Consider the following 14,183-nt stretch of genomic DNA (forward strand, 5'->3'; position numbering starts at 1 on the left):
CATTGAATTCACTAGAATAAATATATATATATATAAATCTGAGAGCTTTCAGATTTTATATTACGACCAAAGTGGCGCTTATTAACGTTTTGTGTGTTACCTTTATTTATTAAATACCATGTTCTTCGCATTTAAAATCATAAAATTCAGTTCAACAGCAATACCATAAAATTATTAAAAGAAAATGTCTTTAGAATTTTCGATACACAGTTTCACGCGTTTGAAATAATTTTTTTTTTCATTCAGTGTTGCCACTACTCACTTTGAAATCGTTCGAGTTTGTTAATCAAAAATTCGTTAAAGGTTTACCAAATGTAAAACAGATAATAAAACAAATCCCAAATTTGGGCTTCCAGATGCCCATATTGGAGTGGAGGAATACGTTATTCAAAATTTGATGTCTCTGGTTTCTGTTGCTTTTTTCACGATGTGAGAAACGTACATTATTTAACTTCTTTAAATATAATGCAAGGCTCTAATATTTGGTGGAAACAATCTGAAAAAGTGAAATGTTGTTTATAGTGAACCAACGCAAAATGCCAAAACGAAATTAATATCCTTTCTGGGCATATAGCCCCTTTGCGCTAACAATAAGCAATAAATTTTCCAGCGTAGCCACCGTATTGCTCCCTTGCAAGTTAACAAGAGTTCCGGTACTCGTATAGATGATGATTAGGAACAGGAAGGAACAAATAAAGAGCACTCAGGTGAAACAGCAAAGGACACTTACTTCTGCTCTCGGAGCCGATTACATCTGCGCATGCCTGAAACCTGAGTAGGAGATGAGAATCGTCGGTGCAGGAATCTACAGTGGACTCTGGGTAGGCGCATTCCCCGTGACCCCTGCTATAGCTGAAGACGTAGGATCCCTTGAAAGGACACGGCACGGCAGGTGTGTTGACTGAAAACAGAAAAGAAAATTCAATCAATACCTAAGTAAAAAAGAAATTGAAACTGCTCGTCTTTTTTACACTATCACATCTGCATGTATAATGCTGGTTGCGCAGTAGATGTATAAAAAGAAACTTGCATAACTAGGCGAATTCCATTATTTTCTGTTGAATTATGACTGACACAGGTGCAACAGAAATACATGGATGATTATAGCGCCTTGTTCTTAAAGACTTTTTTATGTAGGTACCGATAGACTTGAGAAATATATTTTTGAAACTAACAGGCTGCGGCAATTTGCAACAGCGAAGCGAAAAGTCGAGCATTCAGACGTTTCGGTTCTCAACTGAAACCTTTAATCTGATTTGCGGCGGTATGTAATATCGTATAACGCGGTTTAATTAAAAATGACGCAGTTTAAATTGATATAATAACTACTATTTTGGGGACAAAAAAAAAGAAATTAAAATGGCCCTCCGGCAAATTAAAATAAAGAATAAAAGGGGCTTCTGACAATTAAAAGAAGTTTTCTTTTATATTGTTTAGCTTACACACACACCATATATATATATATGTTTATCACAACTACAAATATTCAAATCAGCATTTCTAAAATGGGTTCTTCAAAATATTATGATATCATCAAATGCACATTACTCGTCAGAATTTAAACCAATGTCTAATACCGTCAATATTTGTATTAATTTCAACCGTCAATATTTGTATTAATTTAACTTAAATTGTAAAACTGGACAAGCACAGGTCAAAGCATAAAAAAAGCAAATTAAACGACTGAACACGTGTTGCGCATTAGATGCACGCTGAAGTTCCAATGTGTGATAGTGTTTCAATTTAAAGTGGTTTCTGAAAATGATCAGGATTTATTAATGAATGATGCTCTTATTGACTGAACAGCATCATCAATCATTGACCGTTCTAATGCTGCACGAAAAACTTCACGAGGTTGGACTTAAAGAATGAATTTGAGTTCCACTCGCTTCATCTTCCAAGGAGACCCATTTAAGATGGTGCCGTCGTCACCACTGGACAAACTTTTATAACCAACTAATATTAATTATCCACTATTTTATAAATATTAATTCTTTAATCAATAATCTATAAATTAACATTAAAATTTATTTAAATGTAAAATATTCAAAAAAGGAAACCGAACCTATTTTAATTATGTTTTTAAGAATTTTGGGACTTTGAAAAATCAAAAATTCTTTCACATGCGTTGATTATTCAGTATTAAGCTAACTAATTTTGGCAAACAGTTAGTTACATTTAAAATATAGTTAAAATTACCCGCGTGTTAATGAATTAAAAGAGTACGATTGATTACTCCAAAAAACAATAATGGATTTATATTAGGTTATCTATATACAGGGTGATTATAATTAAAGTTTAAGTTTCAAAACGCTATAAAAAAAGAACCACTCATGAAAATGACGTCAAATTTGAAAGGAATGTTATTGAAGAAGGCGGAAAGCGTATGGCAGAAGAAAAAATTTAGTTTCAAAAGTTAGCAACAGATGGCGCTGCAAGCGGAAGAAGACGTAAATTAAAATGTTAGTTAAATTTCAGTGTTATAAAGCCGTCAGGTACCAGGCTGTTCCTCATTTTGCGTCTCAGACGTTCGCCATGGGTGTTTCACTGCAGGACCGCGCTCTGCTGGTAAAGCTGTATTACAAGAATGATGATTGTGCAAGAGTAGCTCTGCAAAAATTCAGGACACTGAAGGGTATAAAAGAAGGCATTGGTCCAATGAGTGTCGTATGTCTAAAGAAAATGATGCAAAAATTCGAAGCGACAGGTTCGTTTGATGTGCAATCTGGTAGAAGGAGAAAACGAGTGCATTCGACGGTAGTTGAAGAAGTGGCCCCAGCATTACAGGAGGGGTCGGCCGGTGGTGTGCAACCGTGCAGTGCACGAGGAATTGCCCGAACACTGGACAGGCCTACGAGCACGGTGCTGAAAATTGTACGAAACATCCTGCAATGCTATCCGTACAAAATTGGCTATGTGCAGGATTTGCTTCCGTCTGACCTGACAGCTAGGGAGACGTTTGCGTTAGAATTCCTGGCTCGCATGGAAATGGATAATGAATGGCCGTGGAAAATTTTGTGGATAGATGAAGCCCATTTCTATCTGACAGGATACGTGAATACCCAGAATTGTCGAATACAGGCAACAGAAAATCCATTGGCAAAGCACCCCGTACCACTTCATCCTGAAAAGGTCACTGTATGGTGTGGCTTTACGGCATCATTCATCCTACAACCATATTTTTTCGAGCAGACGGGTGCTTCCGATCCTGTTACCGCAACCGTCACTGGTCAGAGGTATGCGTCTCTTTTGCGCAACCACGTGATTCCAGCTCTGCAACAGCATGGATGTGTGGATGAAATCATTTTTATGCAAGATGGCGCTCCTCCGCACATTGCACATCACGTGAAGCAGCTGCTGAGGCTCCATTTCGGAAATGCTCGAATTATCAGCCGTCATTTCCCTACAGCCTGGCCGTCCCGATCGCCTGATCTTACTCCGTGTGATTTCTGGCTGTGGGGATATCTGAAGGATGTTGTGTTCCGTGCTCCAATTGCAAATTAGCGGAATTAAAGGCACGCATTTCACAACACATTCTGAACATCACCCCAGAGACACTGCGATCCGTTGTGGAACATGCTGTTTGTCGCTTTCAACTTGTTGCACACAATGGTGGACACCATATTGAACATGTTTTGCGCCAGTCTCGTGACAGTTCCGAACTTCTTTGATGAATGGTTCTTATGCGGTACGTCGCCGCAAAACTCATGAAACAGATTTGTCCCTTTCGATGTGATATGTACAGTCATGCAAATAAAATTATTCAACAATTCTAATTTGTCAATACGTTTTAATGTGTAACTTCCACCTTAGCCGTTGTTTTACGAATCATTTCTCGTCGTGATTCGGCCGCTTACAGCGCCATCTGTGGCTAACTTTCAAAACTAAATTTTTTCTTCTGCCATACGCTTTCCGCCTTCTTCAATAACATTCCTTTCAAATTTCACATCATTTTCATCAGTGGTTCTTTTTTTATAGCGTTTTTAAACTTAAACTTTAATTATAATCACCCTGTACATGTATCTAAATACAGGTACAAGGTATTTTCTCCCTCCTTTCCGCATGTATTCGTGGTGTAACGTAATCCTCGGCGCGTATTCGAGAGGTCTAGGTTCCAAACCCCGCAAGGGCATTGCTCATTTTTCATGTCACCTGCTTCAAAACAACCTAATGTCTATGCAAATGTTATAAAAATAATTTTAATTATTGCATAGATACTCCCATAATGATCCACATAAAGCGCATTTTTTCTGAGATACATGCGTTGACATAAAAAAAAAAGATGATCATATATACACAAAAAAAACTTTCTTTCACGTTTATAGCATAATTTTATTATTTATAAGTAATATTTTGTGATACGTAACCTTAGAATTAATTAAAAAATTGCGGTTGTACTTTACTTTAGTAATTTTCAATCTCTGCACTTGAAACTAATTCTTTTGCGTCAAATGTAAATCTAAATTGAAAAACCTAAGTTCCTGCGTTTTATAAATTTTAATACTGTCTTCCTCAATGGGATTGTGCTATTCTATCACAATGTTTTCTCTCCGTACGATACCACGTACTTATTAGAATATTGCGTGCTCAATTTACTAGAACTCTCTTTCATCCTTTTAAAAACAGAAAACACGTTCTCTTCTCACTGCACAGATGAATTCGAAAGTAGTTGCAAAGAGTTATCTTCACAATAAGGATAATAAATTACGGCACTCTTTACGTTCTTATTAATAGTTAAGGATAGTACTTAAATTATCTTAATATATAGGGCCAAGCAAAAAAACGTATTGCATATTTTAACGAAAGAACATTCTTTATTGTTTTCTAGTAATGAACTTAATTATAGGTTATTACACTCATTTATACCATAAGTTAGATTTAATACAATCTACAATTACTTAAGAGCGCATAACGTGTTAGAATGCTGGCCATTAGCAGCCAGACATAGAGCACAACGGCGAGCAGCTACATGTGCAACGTTGGTCCATGTGTCCATAGGGAATTTTCCACTTGCGGCTGTTAACTTCTTCATAAAGGACCTCCAGCATAATCGATTTGATGCACGCCACAATTTCCTTCAAAGTCCGCTGTTTTGATTCACCATTATACATAAAACGTCATAAATTGCAGTCATGAAAGTATCGTCACGGATTAAAAACATCTTATTATATATTATATACATAAAAAAGCTTTGAAACCAGTACGCTGATGCCATCTATTAAAGCATGCACACGTTTTTCTGCATTTGCGATTAGAGTTCGAAATAGTCCCCTTCCGTAGCAAAGGAATAATCGGAATAGATCCCTTCCATAGCAATGTAACATTTGCATTATTCTGGCGACTTACTATTTCGTGACAATCTCAGACGTGACAATCTGCATCTTCATTTTTTTCCTCATGCTAGCAAGCGAAGAATTTGTATTATCTTATATTACAGTCCCAATTGACTCTTTCAGCTGATAACAACAAGCATAATTATAAAGGCTCCATTCGAGATTACTATGATTGAATCCAGTAGTCGGTAATGTTTGTCTTCAATTCAAGCTTTTAAGTTTCTATATCGATGAGGCTATACACTGCTATAAAACAACCCCCATGATGCATTACGAACTACCTTGCCATGGTAGTTCCGAATGCATCCATGAGTGTACTAAAACATTCCAAACAACGTTCATAATTTAAGACTCCAGAAGCTAATAAAAGTAATTTCCGTTGGTTGGCAGTTAGTATCAATATCATTTCAGAGTCAAATTTTTATTTCATGTAGAATTAAGATCCATTTAATGACCATGAAAAAGTGATTGCATCGCAGGTCCTTTTCCTCACAGTCGATGCAAATTTACCACAATTTGTCGGCGGTTACTTTATTATTCAGACAGTTTGCTTTTTGCCTACATTCACTTAAAATAAATTATTCATTTATAAAGCTCATTTACAAACTTCTTCTACTTATAATGTTGAAATTGTTTTTCTAATTTTATCTACTATACGGTATGCAATTAAAATTATATACTTAGATTTGACAAAAAGATCAATAAGAACTGTCATCATCATCAACAGCAAGACAACCCATAATGGAACAAGGCCTTCTTCCAGTACGCCTTCCTCCAGTGTGTTCTTTTAATCAAGCTTGGTTTAGCTTAGTTTATTTGATAATGATAAATTACAAAACGGCTATCCGCCAAGTGACAAGGATGCCTTTGTGTAGAATTTCTAAGGGAAATTGGCTCGTACCCACGTCAAACAGAACGTCACACAGATGAAGGAAAACGACGGAAACGCCTATGCAACTAGCCCGTTCGCCTAGATTCCAAGCCAGGTCTAACAACCAATATTCAGCCGAGTTTACCATTCGGCTGTTGGTGGCTAGGACATTGCCAATCTTAGGTTATTATGATCTTAAAATCATTTTCTCCATGCTTTGTCATCTAAATCTGGATCTCCCCCGAATTCTGCTCTTATAATTAAATATGTCTTATATTCCCCTGTTGTCTTATAATTAAATATTTTAGCGATTGCTGATTTTCCTAAGTTTATCCTTGAATGTGTCCAGCAAATCTCATTCCACTGACCTTAACGTGAATGAATTTTTTCTTTGCTAACCACGAGCCTTACGGCATAATTGGAAGCACGTCCAGCTGGTAATCGTGAGGCCCGGAGTTCGAATTCCGGCGAAGGCACCGCTTTTTTTGCCAAGTTTCATGCTCCGAAATGCAACTAACGACTCTACAAAATTATAGTAAAACATCATTATCCCTACAAATCCTATTGTATTTCTAATTAAATCTTTCGCTGCAGTAGCTATCAAGATTTATTGCTTCAGATGTTAAAATTTCCCTTTCGAATGTTGCCAATAAAGTTGAATAAAAATTACACTAAGGTATTACAAAACAGCAATGAAATGGCGACGAGATTCCCTTTCCACTAGCTTACAATGCTAATCCCATTTGCAGAAATGTCCGTATTATGACAACTCAACCGCAGCACTTTCTTGAGCATTTAAAACCACGGATAATATCAACCGCAAGGAAAATCTTCTAAAAAGCTGGAACTCATTAAACGATCCCTCCCATCTCAATCTAGGGCATTTAAGCAGTCGCTGAGGCAGATCATATCCCGAAGAACACGCAGGCGTCTTTTCTCAATGGAGATTCATTATCACCGGGAGAGCGTTTTAAATCCGGGCCATTTTATCCGACGAATCCGGGCACGATTGAGGTTAAGGAAACGTATATTGTTTCTCACCTTAATGTGGGTCCTTTCTATTAGCGTTGGCTGTTTTCCTTTACGCCAGGGAAGGCTTAGTTATCTTGCCTTTTCAAAGAAGGTGTTTCGGCGACAACGAAAATGCAGGAAGTTTGAAGGTGTTTTCGTGGATTCAGCGTTTGCTCCACGTAGCAATAAATTCGTTACGTTTAGTGAAATAACACATACGTGTTGTTCCTTCCTTTAAAACATGATGCTGCGAGATGTTTTAAATGTGAGGCATACATCCTCCATGAGCAACCAACAATTTACTCAGTACTTTTGTAATTAAGGAACCTAACGCGAAACGATATTTTTAATTATGAACCCAAAATTGCAGTTAACCATCAACGTACCATTACTGGAGGTGGGAAGCTGCGGTAAGCCAAATTTGAACTAAAGTTATAACCGTAATTTATAGAAAATAAAAATGATGTTAATGAATATGCAGCATTAGTCAAATGACACGCACTCCGCCATTATTAATGGCATCTTAATGAATTACGGACATTTAAGAAACACGGAAAACTTTCCTATACTTTCCGCCAGCAGATCATGAGGTCACACATTCGTGTCTTTTCGGGGGGTTCTTGTTAGCTAGTTTAGCTGGTTAACTTATAGTAAAGTTTATACACTATCCTTGTTTCGTGTTCATTCATATATTTGCTTGGACCTAATGTTGCAGAAATTACTAACATGTGAAAAAATTTGAAACTAGATTAATTGCAATTCATGCCTTGTGAAAGTGACAGATTGGAGCCCGCAACATTTCCGTTTGTAAGCCTAGGTTGGTAAGGTCAAGGAACGTCCAAGACGTTCGATCAGCTAATCATTATAAACGTACTGACCTTTTAATGAAATAACTGACCTTTTAACTGTAATCTACCAAATGCGGATAAAAAAAGTTCCACTAAATTTAAATATCTAATATTTATATAGACTGATAGCAGTCAGGGCGGTACGTCATCGGCTATTCATAAGTAATACTCTTAAAGTATATGGACCTAACAGTTGTTCAACAAAGAGACCAATTATTAGGTAGATATAAAGATTAGGATTAGAACTATTTCGATTTTCTCAAAATATTGGCAGATTATTGGCCTAAGGAGGGGTGCCTTGGGGAATACTGAATCGCAATTTAGGAAATAATTTATGTACTTGAGTTATACTAACTATGACAAAAAATAACAGTGACCTATATAGACATGCCTTTACGGAGAACTTTCTAAGGTTGACCGGCTCTTGTTACACACGCAGAAACCATAAAACCCTTATGAACTCAGACCGTTCAATAACCACGGAATAAAAATCTGAAAGAATTAACTATATCCTGTGGCTTGACCGTTGGCAGGTCAAGACAAACACATGACAAGTTAGATAAAAGATAGTATAGGCCGTTATTTATTTATGCTTGAATTATACTCTTGGAATGCCACCAGGGAATGAGATAAAAATAAAGTAAATAATCCTATTTTCACTCCTTCGATTACTGTTTTTTCGCTTCACATTCTATGTATCTAGCTGCTAATAATGCAAAGGTATAAAAAGCAAATCCCAAATGTTTTTACGTTTATCTGTAGTAGGTCAAACAAGCACATATTCAGGCTAGAAACATTCTGTGAAATTATTAACATCAGCACTACAGTGATTGGTTTCGTGAATTTACGATATAAGTTACAAAGGTTGTGCCGTCTGTCGACGAAAATTTAAACCGCCATATTTTCTGACGACTTATATCGAACCGCCGGACCTATGGATACGTATATAAGTGCTTTAGCAATTGGACTAAAGCATTTTATTTTCCTGCGAGCAAGCGGTATTGCTGTAATATCTTTATAACACTTCAATAATATAATACATACACATATAATAAATAACATGACACAAATATACGTTTACGTTCTTAAAAGCAAATCAAATTGCAGAAGTATTAGAAACTATTTACTTACATCTGAACATAGAGTAGAGAAGGGCATCTCCATTGATTTCTGAACATAAATTTTCTAGATTCTTGTGCTGAGGAAGATTTGAGCAATGAGCTGTAATAAAATGTTTTAAAAAAAGTGTGTTAAGCAGAAATTATAAACTTAGAAAACTGCTATTACATAGTAAAAATACGTTGAAATGAATAAATGTTAAAATTATTGAAGGAAAAATATTTTCTTTACGTTTTGTTATAGATCGAAGCTTGGCTTTGACACCTTAATCTCACCTTGAACTCTTAATTTTACGGTCTTGCAAATTGGTGCGTTTTTTACGTATTAAAGAAATTTCTGCTCTTTACTACTGGTAATGCAAAACTAACCCGATAAAAGTATTTTATTTTCAGATCGGCATCATCATTTTTCGATCAATCAAAACGAATTTACACACAAGTAATAGATGGAAAATCCTAATACATAATTCCACATTGTAATTCAAACAAAATTTATCTGGGTGGTATGAAATGTATTGCTGATTTAAAATACGTAAAAGAAATTAATTAAAAAAACAGTCCCTAAGTCGCAATAAAGTGCGTTCAAAAGCTCGATCCTGCTGACTAGCATTTAGTTATGAAATCTAAGTTTCTCGTATAGCATGAGAGATATTCTAGCAAGAAGCGAATAGAAACGACAATTTGAACGACGAAAAGCAATGGATGATTACAAGAATGCTGTAAGCCAATGTAAGATAACCGATGTAGTGATTATAAACACAGATCACAGTGTGATACCGACTTCGGAACTGTTATCAAAACTTTTAAATAGATTCCAGAAGAGAAGGATCTGGACATCTAGATCCCAGCCTTGATAATGCCCTGCCAATCAGCGCTTTTTATAGCAAAGGCGTCATAAACCATACACAGAACCTTTCAGATCTCGTTCTTTTCACTGGAATATCATCTCGAAATCTGTATCTCTTTAAGTCTTAGATAGAATAAACTGCACGCATCAGTCGAACCGAACCCAAGGCAACAACAATCTCTGTAGCATAAGTCTTGTACACAAAGAAAAGCTACCCTTCATAAATCATACACAGAGGAACAGAATATGTTTCTTGGTAACAGAATATGTTTCGCCATCTGTAATTGAGACAATAGAGAACGGTGTATAATACGGTGTTATAATAAAAAGTAATAATACTGTAAAAATAAAAAGTAGTTTTAGTTTGTCCTTTTTTAAGGTATCTGTAAATTTGCTTTAGAGTGTAATGCTGTAACGTACTTTTATTTATTACATACTGCTAACACGATAAAAGCTATATGCATGGATAGTACATTTTGTAAACACTTCTTAAAATTATTTTTATTTTTGTACAATTTACACAACATTATCTATTTTAATTATTTAAATTCAGTTTTGCATGCATTTTTAATTCAAATAGGAAGAACAGAGGTAAAAAAGAAATCCATACTGTAGTTTTGATTTTTTATAACACAAGTGAGCAAATTATTCAGTCGAACCGAACCCAAGGCAACAACAATCTCTGTAGCATAAGTCTTGTACACAAAGAAAAGCTACCCTTCATAAATCATACACAGAGGAATTCAATCTTTGTTGTTTTCTCCAAAAGATCAGTATTTCGACGTGTCTTGTACGTAAGTCTCAATGAATGTGGATTATATACATAAATAACAGTCGAATTTACGAACAGTTACGTCTTCTCTCACATTCTCAGAACCAATCTTAACTATCGTGATCCTATGGACATCGTAACAGGTTTAATCTGTAAAATCATTCATTTTATAGGATGAAGATCTACACTCTAAATCCCTCAGAGTGGGATTTGCAGAGTGACAGCAACTTTTGCTCCGTTTCACGTTATATAACGCAGGTTTACTGTCTTGGTAACAGAATATGTTTCGCCATCTGTAATTGAGACAATAGAGAACGGAGTGAATTGAGATACAGAGTGGCCGAACATGTTTTCAAGCTCGCCATTTCAAGCGAGGACAGTAGTAACAATGAATGCACCTCCTTTGCCAAAAGTAAGTTAGAACATATATACAGTTATTTCTTAATAAAGTTATATATATACAGTTATTTCTTAATATAAATATCTTAAGCATTATAAATTATAGTCCTATAGTTAGATTTAGGTGTAAAAAATGAAGAATGTAATAAAAAGTAGTTTTAGTTTGTCCTTTTTTAAGGTATCTGTAAATTTGCTTTAGAGTGTAATGCTGTAACGTACTTTTATTTATTACATACTGCTAACACGATAAAAGCTATATGCATGGATAGTACATTTTGTAAACACTTCTTAAAATTATTTTTATTTTTGTACAATTTACACAACATTATCTATTTTAATTATTTAAATTCAGTTTTGCATGCATTTTTAATTCAAATAGGAAGAACAGAGGTAAAAAAGAAATCCATACTGTAGTTTTGATTTTTTATAACACAAGTGAGCAAATTATTTGGTAGAATTGCAGCATGTCAACAAGAAAAAGAACTCGTATACTTTATTGAATTCTCGGTGAGGTCGTATCGTTTTCAACTCATAGTACTTTTTAATAGATTTTTTTTTAATTTTTAGATATTTAATGTCATTTTTTTGTCATGTCATTTTATTGCCATATTTTTAGTGTCATATTATCCATTTATATATGTATGTACATATATTTTCTAATAAAAAGTTTCTAATGCATTGTTTGTTTTCATTTATATTTAAAATACTTCGTTCATGGAAATTATTATAATTTTGCAGTTATGTTAATGATTTCTACTTAGATTTAATCAATAACTAAAATGCATAAGAATTTTCAACAGAATTATGAAAAATGAATTTTATCTTACACATGTGAGCTAATCCATATTATTTAACTTCAAAATTTACTTTATTCTTTGCATATGAGACTTAGAATTAGCATATATAAAAATAAGTTATAGTCTAAAAATATATGTAAACATTTATTCACCTGTAATGATTAATGCACTGGAATTTGTATATATATAACTTCTCAAAAGTAAAAAGCGTTATAAGCTAACTGAAGATTTTAAGCTTTATTCATAATTTTGGGTAATAGGTTAATTAATTTTAAGCTCTTCATAATTTTGTAATAAGAAATAGAAACATTTCTTTCTCAACATTTTGTGCAATACATGAAGTTAAAAACAATAGCATGAGCGTATTTTATGGTTACGTATTTTCTGAATCTCATACATTGCAAATAAAGCTGAATAATTTTCATGTAAGACAAATTAAATTCACATTTTATTTCTTATTTCAATGTATATTAAAATTTATTATTCGACTTTTTATGCAGATTATGCTCAAGTAGACAAACTACCAGTAACATCAATTCACAAATTGTATTAAAATATTCACTTATAAGTAGAATTTTAAGAAGTTAAATCTAGCAGATTATAATACAGGTTTACTGAGACATATATATATGATCAGCTGTTTTAACACATTCAAATTTTCATGCTTATAAAATTTTTCAAGAAATATTTTAATAAATTAATTTTCGACTATTATGATTATTTAAAATTTAGCTTACATGATTGTATGTTCTAAATCTTGTGAATGAAAGCTATGAATAAATCATAATTTGTTTTTTAAAATTAATATATGTAGACAAAATTCAGAACGTATATCACTATATATGATTTTTAAATTTCTTTATGAAACTTGTAGAGATATTAGGTATTTTTTTGGAAGCAGGCAAGATGAAATATATGCAACCGCCTTCGCCGAGAATCGAATTGCGGAGCTCTGGAGTACACGCCCAGCGTGCAGACCACCACACCACGAAGGCATGCCAAGAAGGCGGGAGAAATACCTTATAAACTAAGAATTTTTCATTTCTCAAATCAAATTTTGAAAATTTCTGAAATGTTTATTCAAAGGTACTGAAAGACCTTATTTTTTATTCAAAAACCAAGTGTTACAGTTTATGTAGCTGGCCACGAGAGGGCGCAGCGTTTTTTTACTTTTAGCTTGTTATATTTTTCTTACCGCATTGCGGATTTTTGAGATAGATGTAGTGGCAACCAGAAAAACATGATGAATGTTCTAATGTAAGCATACAATTCTTGTACATAGCTGTAAATAAAACTTCTGTGTAATAAAAATGAAAAGGAATTCCAAGCGTTCCTGTGGATATTTATTAAGAAAGGTAAGCAAACTTTCACTTATTGATGTTATTAAATGTAAATAATAAGAATAAGAAAAAAAGATCATAAGTTGCTACATGGTGCCAAAATTCAGAGATAACAGTGATCTTTAGATATATTGTGATTTAAGTATTTATTATTGTTCGATTAGTGATTGAATATTAAGATGATGATATGATTATTAAGATGGATAAGTTAAAAGCACTAAAAAAGAAGCGAGGAATGTTAAGAGCATCAGTAACAAGACTGATAGCTAAAATGGAAAAGGAAATAGAATTAGATAATATTAAATTTGATTTATTAGAAGATGATTTATCCATCTTAAATGAAAATGAAAACGATATACTAATATTGAACACTGAAATCGAATCTATCCTAACAGATGAAAAGGAGTACGAAACTGAAATACAGGATAGCTTGGAATATAAAAATAAAATTACCTTGTGTAAATCGAAGATCAGTAGAATATTTAGAAATAGAAAATGTGTTAAATTAAATGAGTTGCCATCTAATTCTGCTACTATAGATACGGTAGAGAACACAAACACAAATGGCGCTAAACTTCCGAAACTAACCATAAATAAATTTAAAGGCGAAATATGTGAATTTCAAAGTTTTTGGGCTCAATACGAATCTGCTATACATAATAACTCTGCTTTAAAGGATGTAGACAAATTTAATTACCTCACATCTTTACTAACGGTGTAAAGAACGCTCCTGAACTCTACTAGAAAGACCTATGATGCTCTTGACTAGAGAGAACGTCGTTAGCAAACTCCTCACAGTACGAGTACTATAATTCATTTTAACACCTTATTTAAAGAACTGTGAATG

At 34.0% G+C, this 14,183-nt stretch overlaps 1 protein-coding gene across 1 annotated transcript in view; it reads right to left on the reverse strand.

Annotated features, from left to right (window-relative positions):
• LOC118184581 (uncharacterized) overlaps nt 1-14,183 on the reverse strand; it is a 566,531-nt gene that overhangs the window by 76,346 nt on the left and 476,002 nt on the right. Inside the window, exons 4-5 of the mRNA XM_085823800.1 lie at nt 9,195-9,284; nt 731-901 (exon numbers count right to left, since the gene is read on the reverse strand). Of these exons, the coding sequence (XP_085679926.1) occupies nt 731-901; nt 9,195-9,284 (261 nt within the window). The remainder of the gene's footprint in view (nt 1-730; nt 902-9,194; nt 9,285-14,183) is intronic.

Source organism: Stegodyphus dumicola, chromosome 9 (genome assembly GCF_044657685.1).
Source record: "Stegodyphus dumicola isolate Sdum_Otavi_A_Nest chromosome 9, ASM4465768v1".
NCBI classification, from domain to species: Eukaryota; Metazoa; Arthropoda; class Arachnida; order Araneae; family Eresidae; genus Stegodyphus; species Stegodyphus dumicola.